We start from the raw sequence: 20,985 nt of genomic DNA on the forward strand, positions 1-20,985 counted from the left end.
GAGTGTATGTGAGAGTGAGTGTTTGAGAGTCAGAGTGAAAGTGTGAGTCCAATCCATGCTCCTCTGTCACCTGGCCCCTCCATTCATCCCTATCCAGCAATTCCGCTGTCTCCCTGAGGCCTGCCCTGCAATCCATATGCATCCATGGCCATCTGTGCCCTCCATTCATCCCTATCCAGCAATTCCCCTCTCCCTGAGTCCTGCCCTTCCAATCCATGCCCATCCATGCTCATCTGTCACCTGGCCCCTCCATTTTTCCGTATCCAGCATTTCCCCTCTCTGCCTGAGGCCTGTCCTGCAATCCATATCCATCCATGGCCATCTGTCCCCTCCATTCATCCCTTTCCAGCAATTCCCCTCTCCCTGAGTCCTGCCCTTCCAATCCATGCTCCTCTGTCACCTGGCCCCTCCATTCATCCCTATCCAGCAATTCCCCTCTCTGCCTGAGGCCTGCCCTGCAATCCATATGCATCCATGGCCATCTGTGCCCTCCATTCATCCCTATCCAGCAATTCCCCTCTCCCTGAGTCCTGCCCTTCCAATACATGCCCATCCATGCTCATCTGTCACTTGGCCCCTCCATTTTTCCGTATCCAGCATTTCCCCTCTCTGCCTGAGGCCTGTCCTGCAATCCATATCCATCCATGGCCATCTGTCCCCTCCATTCATCCCTATTCAGCAATTCCCCTCTCCCTGAGTCCTGCCCTTCCAATCCATGCTCCTCTGTCACCTGGCCCCTCCATTCATCCCTATCCAGCAATTCCCCTCTCTGCCTGAGGCCTGCCCTGCAATCCATATGCATCCATGGCCATCTGTGCCCTCCATTCATCCCTATCCAGCAATTCCCCTCTCCCTGAGTCCTGCCCTTCCAATCCATGCCCATCCATGCTCATCTGTCACCTGGCCCCTCCATTTCTCCCTATCCAGCATTTCCCCTCTCTGCCTGAGGCCTGCCCTGCAATCCATATCCATCCATGGCCATCTGTCCCCTCCATCATCCCTATCCAGCAATTCCCGTCTCCCTGAGTCTTGCCCTTCGAATCCATGCCCATCCATGCTCATCTGTCACCTGGCCCCTCCATTTCTCCCTATCCAGCATTTCCCCTCTCTGCCTGAGGCCTGCCCTGCAATCCATATCCATCCATGGCCATCTGTCCCCTCCATTCATCCCTATCCAGCAATTCCCGTCTCCCTGAGTCTTGCCCTTCGAATCCATGCCCATCCATGCTCATCTGTCACCTGGCCCCTCCATTTTTCCCTATCCAGCAATTGCCCTCTCTCCTTGAGGCCTGCCCTGCAATCCATTTCTATCCATGCCCATCTGTCCCCTGTATTCATCCCTATGCAGCAATTTCCCTCTGTCCCTGAGTCCTGCCCTCCCAATCCATGCCCATCCATGCTCCTCTGTCCCCTGCCCCCTCCATTCATCCCTTTCCAGCAATTGCCCTCTCTTCCTGAGCCCTGCCATCCCAATCCATGCCCCTCTGTCCCCTGCTGCCTCCATTCATCCTTTTGCAGCAAGTCCCCTGTCTCCCTTTCATGACCCCCCCTTGCATCCATGCTTCTCTCTCTCCCATGTCCCAGCCTGGGCCGCCCTCTTCTCCCCCCCCTCCCCCCTTCGCATCCATGCTGTCGTTTGTCCCCTGCCCTCCCGCTCCCATTGTTGTTGTTTAGTGGCCACCCTCTTCTCTCCCCCCAACATGGTTGTTGTTTTTTTTTTCTCTTGTTTTTAAATTTACCTCCGTGACAGCGAAGCGACAGGGAAGGAGGCGGTGCTCCCGACGTCTAGGTTTTCCTTCGCTGTGTTCCGCCTTCTTTTAACGTCATCCTTGACGTCAGAAGAAGGCGGAACACAGTGAAGGGAAGGCTAGACGTCGAGAGCGCCGCCTCCTTCCCTGACGCTTCGCTGCCGAGCGTTGCGATTGGTTGAGTGTCATTGCTCCGCCCTCGACGTCATCACGTTTGACGCGTGGGCGGGGCAGACACAATGCGATCTCACCCCCTTCACTTTAGAATGTTGGCTAACAGAGGCTTCATTAGAACGTTGGAGGTGCGTTTTATATAGAGAGATTAAAAAGCAGCAGTTCTAGCACAGACCCCTGAGGAACCCCAACTACCCTTCTCCATTGTGAATACTGCCCATTTAACCCCACTCTCTGTTTCCTATCCTTCAACCAGTTTTTAATCCAAATAGGACATTTCCTCCTATCCCATGACCCTCCAATTTCCTCTGTAGCCTTTCATGAGGTACCTTGTCAAACGCCTTTTGAAAATCCAGATACACAATATCAATCGGCTACCCTTTGTCCACGTTTGTTTACTCCTTCAAAGAATTGAAGTAAATTGGTCAGGCAAGATTTCCCCACACAAAAGTCGTGCTGACTTGGTCTCAGTAATCCATGTCCTTGGATGTGCTCTGTAATTTTTTTTTTTGATAATAGCCTCTACCATTTTCCCCGGCACCGACGTCAGACTCACCGTCTATAATTTCCTGGATCTCCCCTGGAACCTTTTTAAAAATCGGCGTTACACTGGCCACCCTCCAATCTTCCGGTACCACGCTCGATTGTAAGGATAAATTGCATATCACTAACATCAGCTCCGCAAGCTCATTTTTCAGTACTCTAGGATGAATACCATCCGGTCCTGGATATTTGCTACTCTTCAGTTTGCTGAACTGCCCCATTAGATCCTCCAGGTTTACCGTGAAGTCAGTAAGTTTCTCTAACTCGTCCGCTTGAAATACCATTTCCGACACCAGTATCCCACCCAAATCTTCCTCGATGAAGACCGAAGCAAAGAATTCATTCAATCTCTCTGCTACGTCTTTATCTTCCTTGATCACCCCTTTTACCCCTTGGTCATCCAGCGGCCCAACCAATTCTTTTGCCGGCTTCCTGCTTTTAATATACCTAAAAAAAATGTTGCTATGTTTTTTTGCCTATAATGCTATCTTTTTTTCGTAATCCCTCTTGGCCTTCTTTATCTGCGCCTTGCATTTGCTTTGACACTCCTTATGCTGCTGCTTGTTATTTTCAGACAGCTCCTTCTTCCATTTTCTGAAGGCGTTTCTTTTAGCCCTAACAGCTTCCTTCACTTCACTTTTCAACCATGCCGGCTGTCTTTTGGACTTCCGTCTTTCTTTTCTAATTCGCGGAATATGTTTGGCCTGGGCCTCCAGGATGGGATTTTTGAACAGCGTCCATGCCTGCTGTACAGTTTTTATCCTCTCAGCTGCCCTCTTAAGTTTTTTTTACTGTTCTTCTCATTTTATCATAGTCTCCTTTTTTAAAGTTAAGCGCTAACGTATTTGACTTCCTGTGTATAGTTACTTCAAGGTTGATATCAAAACTGATCATATTATGATCAATGTTATCAAGCAGCCCCAGTACCATAGCTCACCAGATCATGCGCTCCACTAAGCACCAAGTCTAGAATTTTTCCTTCTCTCGTTGGCTCTTGCACCAGCTGCTCCATAAAGCTGTCCTTGATTTCATCAAGGAATTGTACCTCTCTAGCGTGTCCTGATGTTACATTTACCCAGTCTATATTTGGATAATTGAAGTCACCCATTATTATCACATTGCCCATTTTGTTTGCGTCTCTGATTCCTTTTATCATTTCTGCGTCTACCTGCTCATCCTGGCGAGGCGGACGGTAGTACACTCCTATCACTATCCTTTTCCCTTTTATACATGGAATTTCAACCCACAATGATTCAAAGATGTGATTTGTGTCCTGCTGAATTTGTAATCTATCTGAGTCAAGGCTCTCGTTATTATACAATGTTACCCCTCCACCAGTCCGGTCCACCCCGATATACTTTGTACCCCGGTATGACAGTGTCCCACTGGTTATCCTCCTTCCACCAGATCTCAGTAATGCCTATTATATCCAATTTTTCAACTCCCCCATCTTATTTCTTAGACTCCTAGCATTTGCATATAGACATTTCAGAGTATGTTTGTTGTTCCTATTTGTATGATGCTTAGTACTTGACACTATTGATTTGCCATCTTTTGTTTGATCTTGAGTTGTATTTAAGGGCACCTGGCCTACCATGGTCTGTTGTGCAACCTCACTATCTAGAAACCCTATCTTCCCTGTTTGTGAGGTAGCCTTGCAAGATACCTTATCCTGAACCATGCGCTTTTGAGCGACTGTCAGCCTTCCCCACATTTCTAGTTTAAAAGCTGCTCTATCTCCTTTTTAAATGCCGATGCCAGCAGCCTGGTCCCACCCTGGTTAAGGTGGAGCCCATCCTTTCGGAATAGGCTCCCCCTTCACCAGAATGTTGCCCAGTTCCTAACAAATCTAAAACCCTCCTCCCTGCACCATTGTTTCATCCATGCTTTGAGACTCCGGAGCTCTGCCTGTCTCTTTGGCCCTGCGTGTGGAACAGGTAGCATTTCAGAAAATGCTACCCTAGAGGATCTGGATTTGAGCTTTCTACCTAAGAGCCTTCCAGAACCTCTTTCCCACATTTTCCTATGTCACTGGTACCCACATGTACCAAGACAGCCGACTCCTCCCCAGCACTATCTAAAATCCTATCTAGGTGACGCGTGAGGTACGCCACCTTCGCACCAGGCAAGCAAGTCACCAGGCGATCCTCATGTCCACCAGCCACCCAGCTATCTATATGCCTAATGATGGAATCACCAACTACAACGGCTGTCCTAACCTTTCCCTCCCGGGCAGCACTTGGAGACATATCCTCGGTGTGAGAGGATAGTACATCCCTTTGTGGCCAGGTCCTGGCTACAGGAGTACTTCCTACTTCACCAGGGTAATGCTCTCCTTCTAGGAGACCTCCCTCCTCCAAGATAGCACAAGGGCTACCAAACTGGAGGTGGGACTTCTCTACAACATCCCTGTAGGTCTGAAAACTTCTGCTCAGTGTGTGGCAGCGGCCAAAAAAACAAACAGGATGCTAGGAATTATTAGGAAAGGGATGGTAAATAAGACCGAAAATATTATAATGCCTTTGTATCGCTCCATGGTGCGTTCGCACCTTGAGTATTGCATTCAGTTCTGGTCGCTGTATCTCAAAAAAGATATAGCAGAATTAGAAAAGGTTCAAAGAAGAGCGACTAAAATGATAAAGGGGATGGAACTCCTCTCGTATGAGGAAAAGCTAAAGAGGTTAGGGATCTTCAGCTTGGAAAAGAGACGGATGAGGGGAGATATGACTGAGGGCTACAAAATCCTGAGTGGTGTAGAACAAGTAGAAGTAAATTGATTTTTTTACTCGTTCCCAAAGTACAAAGACTAGGGGACACTCAATGAAGTTACATGGTAATACTTTCAAAACAAATAGAAGGAAATATTTTTTCATTCAACCAATAGTTAAGCTCTGGAACTCTTTGCCGGAGGATGTGGTAACAGTGGTTAACATATCTGAGTTTAAAAAAGGTTTGGACAAATTCCTGGAGGAAAGGTCCATAGTTTGCTATTGAAACAGACATGGGGAAGCAACGGCTTGTCCTAGGATTGGTAGCATAACATGCTGCCAATAATTGGGTTTCTGCCAGGTACTTGTGACCTGGATTGGCCACTGTTGGAAACAGGATACTGGGCTAGATGGACCCTTGGTCTGATCCAGTATGGGTACTCTTATGTTCTAACCCGAACTTTACAGAACCCTGGTGCTCAGCCTTCAGGACTTCTGCGCACTTCTCTGAATCTGTACTGAATAGCTAATACCTTCATTTCCATAGGATTCAAAATGTGCTGTACACTGATGTCTAGCAATGCCTTTGCACATAGGTTGTGCGCAAAGCTTTTATTCACATTGTGTACCCACAAAATTGTGTACTAAAGCTGAGCTAACTTGCATGCAAGTCCTAAAGGAGAAAGGAAAAGGGGATGGGATTTGAAATATAGCTTTCCTAGTGAATTTGATTGCATTGCCTCCCCCCTCGTGTCTTATTCTCAGAGTTAGATTTGGGGGGTATCAGTTTGAAAGGACTATCTGCAAATGTAAGCAGTCATTTTCTCATGGAAAATCCCTTTGAAAATGGCAAACTATGCAATTTAGAGACCATCAAGACTATAATGGCTGTATTTACCAACAGATGTAAAACTTTCTCTCATCTTCACAAATTTAGGGGCTAAAAGAAGACAGAGTAGAGAAGTAGCCTAATGGTTAGTGCAGTAGGCTTTGATCCTGGTGATCTGGGTTCAATTCCCACTGCATCTCCATGTAACCTTGGGCAAGTCACTTAGCCCTCCATTGCCCAGGGTGATTGTGAGCCTTCTAGGGACAGAGAAAGTACCTGCATATAATGTGTACAACTAGTAGCACTATAGAAATGATTAGTAGTAGTAGTAGTAGTAAGATAGTAGCTCATCCCTACCCTGTCCCCCCCTTTCCCTTATAGCACATACCCTCATAGCTTCTTGAATATGGTCCTGTCGAACAAGTTCAGCTGACCGGTCCATGTACCACTTCAAACATCTGATCAGTTCCCTGAGGGAGAAGAAGAATATAACCAGCAGCTTCAGTTAAAAGTAGTCAAGATTGTATCTTTCAGGGGTGTGACAAGCTAATGAAAGGAAGAAACACACTGTTAATGGTATACTAACATACTTAGGCATCCTAACTTAAAGGCAAGGGTGTTAAACAGAGGCAACAAATGCTATAACTGTAAATTAAATTTTTTTTAAATCAACCACCTTAGGAAAATGTCCTCCTTAATCCCATTAATATGAACATTTACAAAACATTGCAAATAATCATATTACAAGCAATATAAAAATGGCTCCAAACCTTATACATCAATTAGTGCATCCTGCTTCCAGGAGATCTGGTTGACACAAGAATAAGGTGAAGTTACTTAGCTGTAGCAGGCATTCTCTAAGGACAGCAGGATTCATAGCCTTGCATGTGAGTAACGCCATCTGGAAGAGCCCACGTGGGAACACTCCCCAGCTAGTTTACCACAAATGTTTAAGAATGTTGCACCACACATGCGCTGAGGCATGCACAGCCAGTCAAATGATTAAGCTGATAGAATCCTAACTCCAATAGGGAACAGGGAAGGTATGTAAAGCTATTATCCTATAATTCTTAGAGAACACCTGTTACAGGTAAGTAACTCCATTTATTCCAAAGACAAGCAGGATAAAATAGCCTTACTAAAGGCTGCATGCTACAAAAAAATGGGGAAATATACAGAAGTCCATCTATCAAGCAAGGATTAATCAACAACAAATAAAAACTTTTAACATTTTTCGGATGGCACTCTGGAACAGCAAATAAACGGGTCTAGGAGTACAGAGTTGGATTCTAGACTCCAAAGAGATTCTGAAGGACTATGTGGCCAAACCAACTATCACATTGGGAATCTTGTTCCCAACAGTAATGGGAAGTGAATGTGTGGACTGAAGACCATGTTGAAGCTCTGCAAACACCTACTATGGAGGCTGATCTCAGGCTACATATACAGCCTTAGTTCTAACATCATAAGCTGTGACATCACCTTCCAAAGACAGCCCTGCCTGGGCAAAAGTGAAGGAGATGCAGTGCTTTTTTTGTAGAAAAAAAGGTGCCGGCACTCATTGTGGGTGGAGTCACCACATATGACTCCACCCCTATTATACCCACACCCATTATACCAGCCATGGTGCATATAAACAGACATAATTGAAAATATTATACTAGTATAGGAGAAAAAAAATAACATTCTGTAAGCTGTTACAACTCCAGTATACCCAGTGCAAAATAAGACAGCAGATGTAAATTATCAAATTGGACATATTCCAGACACTAAAATGAAAATAAAATGATTTTTTCTACCTTTGTTGTCTGGTGACTTTGTTTTTCTGATCATGCTGGCTCAGTAACTGATTCTGTTGCTATCTGTCCTCTTAACTCAGTTTCCAGGGCTTCCTTTCCATTTATTTCTTTACTTTCCTCCTTTCTTCTTCATTTCTTGCCCTACATCCGTAAGTAAAAGCTGGGTCCTCCGCAGACTAGACTGTCCAGTGGATTCAGCTTCTGCCTATTTTCTTCATCCATGTGCAGTTTTTCTCCTCTCTTCCTTTTCCCTCATCTCATCTCCTTCCTCACTCTTCCCTCGCCTCCATCCATGTCCAGCATTTCTTCTCTCTCCCTTCCCTCTCCTTCATCCACTCATGTCTAGCAGCCCTCCTCTCCCCTGCCCTCCATCCACCCATGTCCAGCGACCCCCCAGTCCCCCCCTGCCATCCACCCATGTCCAGCGATTCTCTCTTCCCCCTGCCATCCACCCCTGTTTAGGACCCTCCTGTCCCCCCTGCCATCCACCCATGTCCAGCAACCCCCCGTCCCCCCTGCCCTCCCCTGCCATCCACCCATGTCCAGCAACCCCCCATGTCCAGAGACCCTCCTGTCCCCCTGCCATCCACTCATGTCCAGCAACCCCCCGTCCCCCTGCCATCCACCCATGTCCAGAGACCCTCCTGTTCCCCCTGCCCTCCCCTGCCATCCACCCATGTCCAGCAACCCCCCTGCCCTCCACCCATATCCAGTGACTATCCTCGTTTCCCTGCTCCCCCTCCCTCCAGCCACCCATGCCCATCTGAGCCCCCCCCTCCCAGTCCCCACCTGCCTACCAGCTCCGTGCCGACGACCCTCTTCTCCTGCCACCGGGCACTGTGATGACCCAGCCTTTAAAAAAATCTACGACGCGGTGGAGCGGTGCCTTGCGTCTGAGTGTAAAAGAAGAAAAATCGCCTGGTCGGCCGGCCTTCCCTCACTGTGCCCCACCCTCTGATGTAATTTTCTATTTCCGCAAGGGTGGAACACAGTGAGGGAAGGCCGGTTGACAAGGCGATTTTTCTTCTTTTACACTCAGACGCGAGGCACCGCTCCACCGCTTCGTAGATTTTTTAAAAGGCTGGGTCATCACGGTGCCGGGTGGCAGGAGAAGATGGTCGTCGGCACAGAGCTGGTAGGCAGGTGGGGACTGGGTCGGGGAGGGGACCTACAAAAAAGGTGCCGATATGCCTTACCGGCACGTACCAGCACAAAAAAAGCACTGAGGAGATGCAACCAAACAAAAAGATAGGTGGATTTTCTAAGGGCTTTATTCCACTCCAGATAGAATGCCAAGGCTCTCTTGCAGACCAAAATGTGCAGTGCACATTCATCTTTATGAGCATGAGGTCTTGGAAACAATGTTGGAAGAACAACTGACTGAGCGCACAGAACCATTCTATTGTTACAAACCTTCATGTAATGTGGATCAGCAACTAAGGCCTGGAGCTCATTGATCCTGCGAGCCACCAAAAATGGGACCTTCCAAAGCCAGGTATATCAAGTGACTGTCTAGCAGGTCAAAGACAGATTCACCAGTTGTGATCCCAAGACACTGCAGGCTCTATATAAAGCAGATAACTAACAGATGAACAGAGATGGGTTTTAAGTGCCAGCTGCACTAATGTGAACCCTAACAGACTTGGTCTTGTCTTGAGAGATAACTCTGCCAAGTGACCAAGGTATTTAAGCAGTTTTTGCACATGACAGGAAAAGAGACCTATGGCCTTGCCCTCATACCAGACGGTTATCTTCTTCCATTTAAAACCATATGACCTTCCAGTGGACTCTCTTCCATAAGCCAACAGCAATTGAACGACACAGGTAAGTTCAGTGAATCTACTACTGCCCTCTCAACATCCAAGCCATGAGGGATAGGGACAGGATATTAGAATGTAGTAACTAATTGATGGCTGATGAGAAATTGGCAGCAATTTGTTACCTGGTTCATGTTTCCTGAAACTGCATTATGTATGTGTTTTCTGAACTTTATGTCAATAAACAGATTTAACCACAGAACGTAGTAGGATATCTTGGATCCTGCGTTAGTGTTGGAAGAATTTGCAGTCTCCATGGACCTCTGGAGGAAAGCTCCAGGAGAAGAGAGAGAACCATGTTTGCTTTGGCCAGTAAGATGCAATCAGAATCATGGTTCTTCAATCTTGCTTGTTTCAGAAGAGATTTTGCTATGAGAGGTACTGGAGGATACAAGTACAGAAGACCCTTCCTCCCTTCAATGAATGAGGAAATCATCCAAGGCTAGTCTGCCATGTGATCTTAATTTGGAGCAGAACCAATGGACTATGTAATTGTAATGAGTGGCAAAAAGATCAATTGAGGGAGTGCCCCAATCAGAAGTGGTCTCTGCATGAGGGTGTAGCTCTGAAGATCTTATGAGGCATAACCCCCCCCCCCCCCCCAACAGATCTTTTTGGCACTGATTCATCCATACGTGGGTGTAAGCAGCTTTTATGTCAGAGAGTATAACCAATCTTCTTCTTGTATCATGGGTATGAGGATGTCTAACAAAACCACCTGAAACCTTTGTTTGGAAAAAAATATTTGTTCAGGACCCTTAGTTCTAAGATGGAATGAAATTCCCTAATTCCCTATTTTCTTTGTGTAAGCCAAACAGAGAGGGTAACCAGCATACATAGAAAATATACAAACAAAAAGAAGCAACACTGGGCCTTCAAGACTGAGACAACAGGAGTATTTTATTGATAAATGACCCGACAAGAGCCGTGTTTCGGCGTTAAAGAACGCCTGCCTCAGGGGTCAGAGATTGGATGTAGATAATGTAAACAATGTATGAATCCAATACCTCCGAACGGGAACAGAGAAAATGTTTAAAGCCAAGCATGCCTTATGGAAATAGCAGCCGCAATAAAGGAAAAAAACTCCTGCATATAACCTTGTATTTTGTAAATACAAATACTGAAAATACAAGGCTATATGCAGGAGTTTTTTCCTTTATTGCGGTTGCTATTTCCACAAGGCACGCTTGGCTTTAAAATTTTTCTCTGATCCCGTTCGGAGGTATTGGATTCATACATTGTTTACATTATCTACATCCAATCTCTGACCCCTGAGGCAGGCGTCCTTTAATGCTGAAACACAGCTCGTGTCGGCTCATCTATATAAATAAAATCCCCCCTCAGAGTTCTGAAGCTCACTCCATCTGTGGCAGTGAAGCCCTGAACTCCTGTCCTCCTGGTAGGCTAGGCTACTATTGGGACTACTCACCCTCAGTAATCAGCCACGCCCATATGCTCCCTATAAAACTCACCCTCAACGTTCTATTGGCTTCTGACATCACTGAAGCCAAGGTTCGTATGTTCGAAGCTCTGAAGCCTCAAAAAACACAGTCTCTGGGCCACGCCCTCGCATCAAACGTTATGACGTTGAGGGCGGAGCCGGAGCAATTCACCGCCCTCACGTCAAACGTTATGACGTTGAGGGCGGAGGCGGACCAATTCACCAACATCGACGACGGGAGGGGGGGGCGGGGGGGCCACAGGAAAGCCTTGCTAGCGCCCGTTTCATTGGCTCCAGAAACGGGCCTTTTTTTACTAGTTTATCAATAAAATACTCCTGTTGTCTCAGGCTTGAAGGCCCAGTGTTGCTTCTTTTTGTCTATTTTCTTTGTGACCAGGATTAACTCAGAATAAAATCCCTTCCCTTTTTCCCCTGATGGGATGGGTTCAACTGCATTGGCCTGTAAGAGAGAAGAGAGTTCCCTGGTAACCAATTACTGAAGCTGGGAGCTTAACTTTAATGTTATTGGTAGGTAATTTGGAACAATGTGTTCCAATTGCAGACAGTAACCTACCTGGATAATTTTCAGAACCCATTGATCTGAGGTTATAAGGGGCCACCTTGCTTGAAAATAATTTCAGCCTCCCTTCTACCAGAAGGCCATCCAAGATGGTTATGGAGATTGAGGTTATGCTCTGCTGGAGCCAGTCAAAAGCTTGTCCCTGGTTTTGACTGGGGAGCTGGTTGGGGACTTTTGGGCCCTCTGCAGTCTTGGACAAGAGCAAAGTCCGTGAGTTACTTTGGAGGAGCAGGAGGGCAGAGGATATATATGTCTTTGACAGTAGTAGCTAAACATAGTAATATAGTAGATGACGGCAGAGAAAGACTTGCACGGTCCATTCAGTCTGCCCAACAAGACAAACTCATATGTGCTACTTTTTGTGTATACCTTACCTTGATTTGTATCTGCCATTTTCAGGTCACAGACTGTAGAAGTCTGCCCAGCACTAGCCCACCTCCCAACCACTAGCCCCGCTTCCCACCACTGGATCTGCCACCCAATCTCTGCTAAGCTTCTGAGGATCCATTCCTTCTGAGCAGGATTCTTTTATGTTTATCCCACGCATTTTTGAATTCCGTTACCGTTTTCATCTCCACCACCTCCAGCAGGAGGGCATTCCAAGCATCCACCACTCTCTCCATGAAAAAATACTTCCTGACATTTTTCTTGAGTCTGCCCCCCTTCAATCTCATTCCATGCCCTCTCGTTCTACCGCCTTCGTATCTCCGGAAAAGGTTCGTTTGCGGATTAATACCTTTCAAATATTTAAACGTCTGTATCATATCACCCCTGTTTCTCCTTTCCTCCAGGGTATACATGTTCAGGTCAGCAAGTCTTTCCTCATACGTCTTGTAACGCAAATCCTGTACCATTTGTGTAGCTTTTCTTTGCACTGCTTCAATTCTTTTTACATCCTTAGCAAGATACGGCCTCCAAAACTGAACACAATATTCCAGGTGGGGCCTCACCAAAGACTTATACAGGGGCATTAAAACCTCTTTTCTTCTGCTGGTCACACCTCTCTCTATACAGCCTAGTAATCTTCTAGCTACGGCCACCGCCTTGTCACACTGTTTCATCACCTTCAGATCCTCACATACTATCACCCCAAGATCCCTCTCCCCGTCCGTACATATCAGACTCTCACCGCCTAACACAGGGGTAGACAACTCCGGTCCTCGAGAGCCGCAGGCAGGTCAGGTTTTCAGGATATAAGTACATAAGTACATAAGTAATGCCATACTGGGAAAAGACCAAGGGTCCATCGAGCCCAGCATCTTGTCCACGACAGCGGCCAATCCAGGCCAAGGGCACCTGGCAAGCTTCCCAAAAGTACAAACATTCTATACATGTTATTCCTGGGATTTTGGATTTTTCCAAGTCCATTTAGTAGCGGTATATGGATTTGTCCTTTAGGAAACTGTCCAACCCCTTTTTAAACTCTGCTAAGCTAACCGCCTTCACCACATTTTCTGGCAATGAATTCCAGAGTTTAATTACACGTTGGGTGAAGAAAAATTTTCTCCGATTTGTTTTAAATTTACTACACTGTAGTTTCATCGCATGCCCCCTAGTCCTAGTATTTTTGGAAAGCGTGAACAGACGCTTCACATCAACCTGTTCCAATCCACTCATTATTTTATATACCTCTATCATGTCTCCCCTCAGCCGTCTCTTCTCCAAGCTGAATAGCCCTAGCCTCCTTAGTCTTTCTTCATAGGGAAGTCGTCCCATCCCTGCTATCATTTTAGTCGCCCTTCGCTGCACCTTTTCCAATTCTACTATATCTTTCTTGAGATGCGGCGACCAGAATTGAACACAATACTCAAGGTGCGGTCGCACCATGGAGCGATACAACGGCATTATAACATCCTCACACCTGTTTTCCATACCTTTCCTAATAATACCCAACATTCTATTCGCTTTCCTAGCCGCAGCAGCACATTGAGCAGAAGGTTTCAGCGTGTTATCGACGACGACACCCAGATCCCTTTCTTGGTCTGTAACTCCTAACGTGGAACCTTGCATGACGTAGCTATAATTCGGGTTCTTTTTCCCCCACATGCATCACCTTGCACTTGCTCACATTAAACGTCATCTGCCATTTAGCCGCCCAGTCTCCCAGTCTCGTAAGGTCCTCTTGTAATTTTTCACAATCCTGTCACGAGTTAACGACATTGAATAACTTTGTGTCATCAGCAAATGTAATTACCTCGCTAGTTACTCCCATCTCTAAATCATTTATAAATATATTAAAAAGCAGCGGTCCTAGCACAGACCCCTGAGGAACCCCACTAACTACCCTTCTCCATTGTGAATACTGCCCATTTAACCCCACTCTCTGTTTCCTATCCTTCAACCCGTTTTTAATCCACAATAGGACATTTCCTCCTATCCCATGACCCTCCAATTTCCTCTGTAGCCTTTCATGAGGTACCTTGTCAAACGCCTTTTGAAAATCCAGATACACAATATCAACCGGCTCCCCTTTGTCCACATGTTTGTTTACTCCTTCAAAGAATTGAAGTAAATTGGTCAGGCAAGATTTCCCCACACAAAAGTCGTGCTGACTCGGTCTCAGTAATCCATGTCCTTTGATGTGCTCTGTAATTTTGTTTTTAATAATAGCCTCCACCATTTTCCCCGGCACCGACGTCAGACTCACCGTCTATAATTTCCCGGATCTCCCCTGGAGCCTTTTTAAAAAATGGGCGTTACGTTGGCCACCCTCCAATCTTCCGGTACCACGCTCGATTTTAAGGATAAGTTGCATATCACTAGCAGTAGCTCCGCAAGCTCATTTTTCAGTTCTATCAGTACTCTAGGATGAATACCATCCGGTCCAGGAGATTTGCTACTCTTCAGTTTGCCGAACTGCCCCATTACGTCCTCCAGGTTTACCGTGAAGTCAGTAAGTTTCTCCGACTCGTCCGCTTGAAATACCATTTCCGACACCGGTATCCCACCCAAATCTTCCTCGGTGAAGACCGAAGCAAAGAATTCATTCAGTCTCTCCGCTACGTCTTTGTCTTCCTTGATCGCCCCTTTTACCCCTCGGTCATCCAGCGGCCCAACCGATTCTTTTGCCGGCTTCCTGCTTTTAATATACCGAAAAAAATTTTTACTATGTTTTTTTGCCTCTAATGCTACCTTTTTTTTCGTAATCCTTCTTGGCCTTCTTTATCTGCACCTTGCATTTGACACTCCTTATGCTGCTTCTTGTTATTTTCAGACGGTTCCTTCTTCCATTTTCTGAAGGCGTTTCTTTTAGCCCTAATAGCTTCCTTCACCTCACTTTTCAACCAGGCCGGCTGTCTTTTGGAGTTCCGTCTTTCTTTTCTAATTCGCGGAATATGTATGGCCTGGGCCTCCAGGATGGTATTTTTGAACAGCGTCCACGCCTGTTGTACAGTTTTTACTCTCTCAGTTGCCCACCTAAGTTTTCTTTTTTACCGTTCTTCTCATTTTATCATAGTCTCCTTTTTTAAAGTTAACGCTAACGTATTTGACTTTCTGTGTACAGTTACTTCAAGGTCGATGTCAAAACTGATCATATTATGGTCACTGTTATCAAGCGGCCCCAGTACCATAACGTCCCTCACCAGATCATGCGCTCCACTAAGGACCAAGTCTAGAATTTTTCCTTCTCTCGTCGGCTCCTGCACCAGTTGCTCCATAAAGCTGTCCTTGATTTCATCAAGGAATTGTATCTCTGTAGCGTGTCCCGATGTTACATTTACCCAGTCTACATTTGGATAATTGAAGTCACCCATTATTATCACATTGCCCATTTTGTTCGCGTCTCTGATTTCTTTTATCATTTCTGTGTCTACCTGCTCATCCTGGCGAGGCGGACGGTAGTACACTCCTATCACAGTTTTTTTCCCTTTTATACATGAATATGCAGGAGATAGATTTGCATATCATGGAGGCAGTGTATGCAAATCAAGTTTATGCATATTCATTGTGGATATCCTGAAAACGTGACCTGCCTGCAGCTCTTGAGGACCGGAGTTGCCTACCCCTGGCCTAACACATACGTCTTCCATGGCTTTCTACTCCCTAAGTGCATCATTTTAAATTTCTTCGCATTGAATTTTAATTGCCAAACCTTAGACCATTTTTCTAGCTTCTGCAGATCCTTTCTCATGTTTTCCACTCCCTCCTGGGTGTCCACTCTGTTACAAATCTTAGTACCATCCGCAAAAAGGTAAACTTTACCTTCTAACCCTTCGGCAATGTCACTCACAAACATATTGAACAGAATTGGCCCCAGCACTGATCCCTGAGGCACTCCACTACTCACCTTTCCCTCATCCAAGCGAATTCCATTAACCACCACCCTCTGGCGTCTGTCCATCAACCAGTTCCTAATCCAGTTCACCATGTTGGGTCCTATCTTCAGCCTGTCAAGTTTATTCAAGAGCCTCCTGTGGGGAACGGTGTCAAAAGCTTTGCTGAAATCTAAGTAGATTACGTCTATAGCACGTCCATGATTCAATTCTCCAGTCACCCAGTCAAAGAATTCAATGAGATTCGTTTGGCACGATTTACCTTTGGTAAAACCATGTTGTCTCTGATCTTGCAACTTATTGGCTTCCAGGAAATTCACTATCCTTTCCTTCAGTGAGGCTTATCGGCCTGTAGTTTCCAGCTTCTTCCCTATCACCACTTTTGTGAGAGGGACCACATCTGCCGTTCTCCAATCCCATGGAACCTCTCCCGTCTCCAAGGATTTATTAAACAAATCTTTAAGAGGACCCGCCAGAACCTCTCTGAGCTCCCTCAATATCCTGGGGTGGATCCAGTCCGGTCCCATGGCTTTGTCCACCTTTAGATTTTCAAGTTGTTCATACACACTCTCTTCAGTGAACACTGCTATATCCACTCCATTCTCATTAGTACTTTTGCCAGTCAATCGCGGTCCTTCTTCAGGATTTTCTTCTGTGAAAACAGAACAAAAGTACCTATTTAGCAAATTTGCTTTTTCTTCATCATTATCTATATAGCAGTTCACAGCATCTTTCAGTCTCACAGATCCCTTTTTAGTCTTCCTCCTTTCACTAATATACCTGAAGAAATTTTTGTCACCCCTCCCTTACATTTCTAGACATTTGTTCTTCTGCTTGCGCTTTCGCCAGACGTATCTCTCTCTTGGCTTCTTTCAGTTTCATCCGGTACTCCTCTCCATGTTCCTCTTCTTGAGTTTTTCTGTATTTCTGGAATGCCAACTCTTTAGCCTTTATTTTGTCGGCCACTTGATTGGAGAACCGTATCAGTTTCCTGTTTCTCTTGCTTTTATTTACTCTCCTTACATAAAGGTTTGTGGCCATATTTATAGCTTCTTTCAGCCTGGACCACTGTCCTTCCACTTCTCATTCGTCCTCCCAGCCCATCAGCTCCTTCCTCAGGTATTCCCCCATTTTACTAAAGTCAGCATGCTTGAAATCCAGGACTTTTGAGTTTTGAGTGGCCGCCCTCCACTTCAGCTGTCATATCAAACCAAACTGTTTGATGGTCACTGCTTCGCAGGAGGGCACCCACTCGGACATTTGACATACTATCCCCATTTGTGAGCACCAGATCCAGCGTCGCTCCTTCCCTCGTGGGTTCCATCACCATTTGTCTGAGCAGAGCACTTCGAAAAGCAGCCACGATCTCTCTACTTTTTTCCGATTCCACAGATGGAACCTTCCAATCTACAAATAGCAGATTGAAATCTCCCAGCTTCAAGATGCGGTTGAGCTAAGAGTGGGCTTAGGGAGGGTCTTAAGCTTATGGAGTGCTGCTTGAGGAAAGTAGCTACCTCTTAACTTTTCTCTGAAGAGATACTCTCCATGTTATGTTATGTCCTCTGCTGTGGAGTCCTTTCAATGGCTGCAAATATCCTCTGGCTGACCAACAGTTACTGTGTCTGGAATCTAGCACTCACACAGAAAATGGATTATCAACAGTCACCTGGTCCAGCTCCAACACTAAGTCCCAGTCCCCTTCTGGACTTAGGTTCCTTTATGCCTTTTCTCCAGGGTAAGCCCCTTTGGGGAGGCAAAAACATCCCAGTCCTCCCTAGGTCACTAGCGTGTTATGCAGTTCAAATCAAAGTCCAAAACAAAACAAAGAAAAAACCCTATGGTGGGCGACAGGCTTCCACTGCAGTGAGTGTTGGAGTTGCTAGCTAGTGCTTTTTGTTTGGATTTCCTTCGACTTTACTACATTTTCATTATGCCTCATACCAAAAGGAAGGGGGTCCTCAAAGCTGTGTCCTCACCAGCCATTAAGGTCTACTCTAACCAGGGGCAAATCAACAGCTTTGCAGTTGTACCCTTAAAGGGTGAAGGAGGACAGAAGAGTATCCCCTTCATGGGAGCAAAAAATATCTTTATCTCCTCCAGCTGCAAAAATACCTCCATGTCCGACGGCCAGACTCACGCTCCTGGAAGATGTATCTCTCGTCACAAGTTCAGTGTTGGTGGCGTCTTGTGAGGACAGAACACCAGAAACTAGGCTGCAGAGAAATACAATGAGAGCTAAATTTGGAGCTTCCATGGTAGATTCTTTGGATTGTATTTGGAAATCCATTCAGAAATTTGGTGAAATTTTGAAAAAGAAAACTAAGGAGGTAACATCTTTGGGCTCTAAATTTGATATATGAGTAATAACTGAGAAGTTGAAGTTGGATTTATCTGGTCAAATCAATCAAATTCAGACTGAAGTTAAAGGTCTACAGGAATTTAAGGCTTCTACAGTGGCGGATAGACTGGTAACGCAACATAAATTAGACTAGCTAGAAGATCAGAATAGGAGATTTAATTTGCATATTGTAAGGGTATTTCCCTGTGTGTCTCACCTTGCTGGTCTTGGCCTGTATAATTCTATGACATCAAGATGGAGGCTGTAACCTATGACCTGCACAGCAGTGATTTAGCTAATTCAGCTTACTGGAAAATCACTAGCAGACATGTCACACCAAGGACATGCTGTGTGCAAACCAGCCCCACTTTATCTCCCTGAGAAGCTGAAGGCTACAGCAAGGTGGGTGAGAAACAGAAAATGCATACCACAATGTAACAACTTGAAGGTCAAGAATAACGGACCCGTCTTGCCATGCAGTGAGCTGAAGAAGAGACAGATTGGGTTCCTGCAGTCACCTGACCGAGAGGTACTGGGAAAAGCGGGAACAAGGAGAAATCAGTTAGTCGGAATCCTTGGAAGAAGGTGGAAGCTGGGAGGAAGACCAGAGAGTCCTGATTAGGTCCACCATCTTGAACTGTGTATCTGGAGGAAAAGTACCGCATGGTTCAGCTACCTGCAAGGAGTGACCTGTGCCCTCCCTGTCTGCTGCAGAGTACTGGTCCTAGCTCTGACTTAGACTTGCTGCAAACTCAGCTTGAGTCTGTGAAGTATCCTGTGCCAACTCCCGAGAGACTGCCACGGAGGTCAGCCTGGTGAGAGACACAGTGATTTATTTCCTATTAGTCTGGGTTTAGTGAGTGGTAATTACCTGAGCAAAAGACTGGGTATAGTCATACCGTGATCAGAAGATAAGCTGCCAATAACCGTACTACCTCGTAACATAGTTGTAGCATTGCCAATTAGTGGTGTAAGGATCAGAGTGTGCAGTGTGACAATATAGTTTGTAAGTTTATCAGCCAGTATTTTTGTATTCAGCTAAAGCTTTGCCAGAGTTTCTATATTTGTAACTTATCTATATTTTTCTTATCTATAATAAAGCTAATATATATTTCAGCCTGCTTTCTCAGCTTCATTTCTCTCTATTGGAAGTAATTGGCTAGGTTCCAATCCAAGGTTCCCTCCCCTAGACCGAGTACAGAGTACTTTGCTTGCAGATAGTTCTGTTTGGGGAACCTGGGTCACCAGTAATTTATTACCTGTGGTAAATAACCTACAATATCTTGAATTTTCCTAAGTTTGCGACCATGACACCTTTGGATCTGTTTAAAAATATATTTAATTGATGTCTTAAAGTTTTCCTCGGATGCTTTACCTCCTATAAACAAGATTTTCTATTTGGTAGTTTCTTAAAAAAACATCCAAGGTGGAGCATGAGAGGATTTGGTACTTGAATGCCCTCCCGCGGGAGGTGGTGGAAATGAAAACGGTAACAGAATTCAAACATGCGTGGGATAAACATAAAGGAATCCTGTTCAGAAGGAATGGATCCTAAGGAGCTTAGCCGAGATTGGGTGGCAGAGCCGGTGGCGGGAGGCGGGGATAGTGCTGGGCAGACTTATACGGTCTGTGCCAGAGCCGGTGGCGGAAGGCGGGGATAGTGCTGGGCAGACTTATACGGTCTGTGCCCTGAAGAGGACAGGTACAAATCAAAGTAGGGTATGCACAAAAAGTAGCACATATGAGTTTATCTTGTTGGGCAGACTGGATGGACCATGCAGGTCTTTTTCTGCCGTCATTTACTATGTTACTATGAACAATCTCGAAACTTGAATAATATTTCAGCTATCCTTGAAGAAACTGTTAGTGAAATATCTCAGAGAATGACTTTATTAGTATAATTGATATCGGAACCTGATGTAACATCTATTATGAAAGAATACTTTAAACCAGTGGTTCCCAAACTTTTTTGGTTCACTGCACCCTTAGTGTCTGAGCATAAGTCTAAGCATTTGTGTGTTGCTATAAATATGGCAACTGACCTTTATGCGAGGAAAGTCAACAAAAACAAGAGAAGAAAGAAGCCTATATGGTTCTCCAAACAAGTAGCTGAAAAAATAAGAGCAAAAAAGGCTTTGTTCAAGAAATACAAAAGAACACAACGAGAAGATCATGGAAAAGATTATCGGATTAAACTCAAAGAAGCGAAGAGGGCTAGCGAAAGCACAAGCAGAAGAAAAAATGGCTAAAGATGTAAAGAAAGGTAACAAAACCTTTTTCAGATATATTGGAGAAAGGTGAAAAGATAGGAGTGGAACTGCAAGACTTAACTATAATGAGAATGGCTATGTGGAGAGTGATGAAGTTAAAGCAAACATGCTAAACAATTACTTCTCTTTGGCGTTCATGGAGGAAAACACAGGAGGACTGTGGTCGGCTGAGGGAACATCTGGGAATGGAATGGATACTGCGCCGTTTATGGAAGAAAGAGTTTATAAACAGCTGGAGAATCTGAAGGTGGACAAAAGCTATTGGGCTGGATGGGATACATCCCAGGATACTGAAAGAGCTCAGAGAGGTCCTGGCGGGACCTCTTAAAGATTTATTTAATAGATCTTTACAGACAGGGGAGGTTCCGCGGGTTTAGAGATGAGCCGATGTGGTCCCTCTTCACAAAAGTGGAGACAGGGAAGAAGTGGGAAACTACAGAACGGTAAGTTTCATGTCGGTGGTA

General features: G+C 45.4%; 1 protein-coding gene across 1 annotated transcript in view; it reads right to left on the reverse strand.

Annotated features, from left to right (window-relative positions):
• The window catches only part of DOCK3 (dedicator of cytokinesis 3), an 873,576-nt gene that overhangs the window by 512,256 nt on the left and 340,335 nt on the right, over positions 1 to 20,985 (reverse strand). The window contains exon 22 of the mRNA XM_030206787.1: positions 6,391 to 6,472. Coding sequence (XP_030062647.1) covers positions 6,391 to 6,472 — 82 coding nt within the window. The remainder of the gene's footprint in view (positions 1 to 6,390; positions 6,473 to 20,985) is intronic.

This window comes from Microcaecilia unicolor, chromosome 6 (genome assembly GCF_901765095.1).
Source record: "Microcaecilia unicolor chromosome 6, aMicUni1.1, whole genome shotgun sequence".
NCBI classification, from domain to species: Eukaryota; Metazoa; Chordata; class Amphibia; order Gymnophiona; family Siphonopidae; genus Microcaecilia; species Microcaecilia unicolor.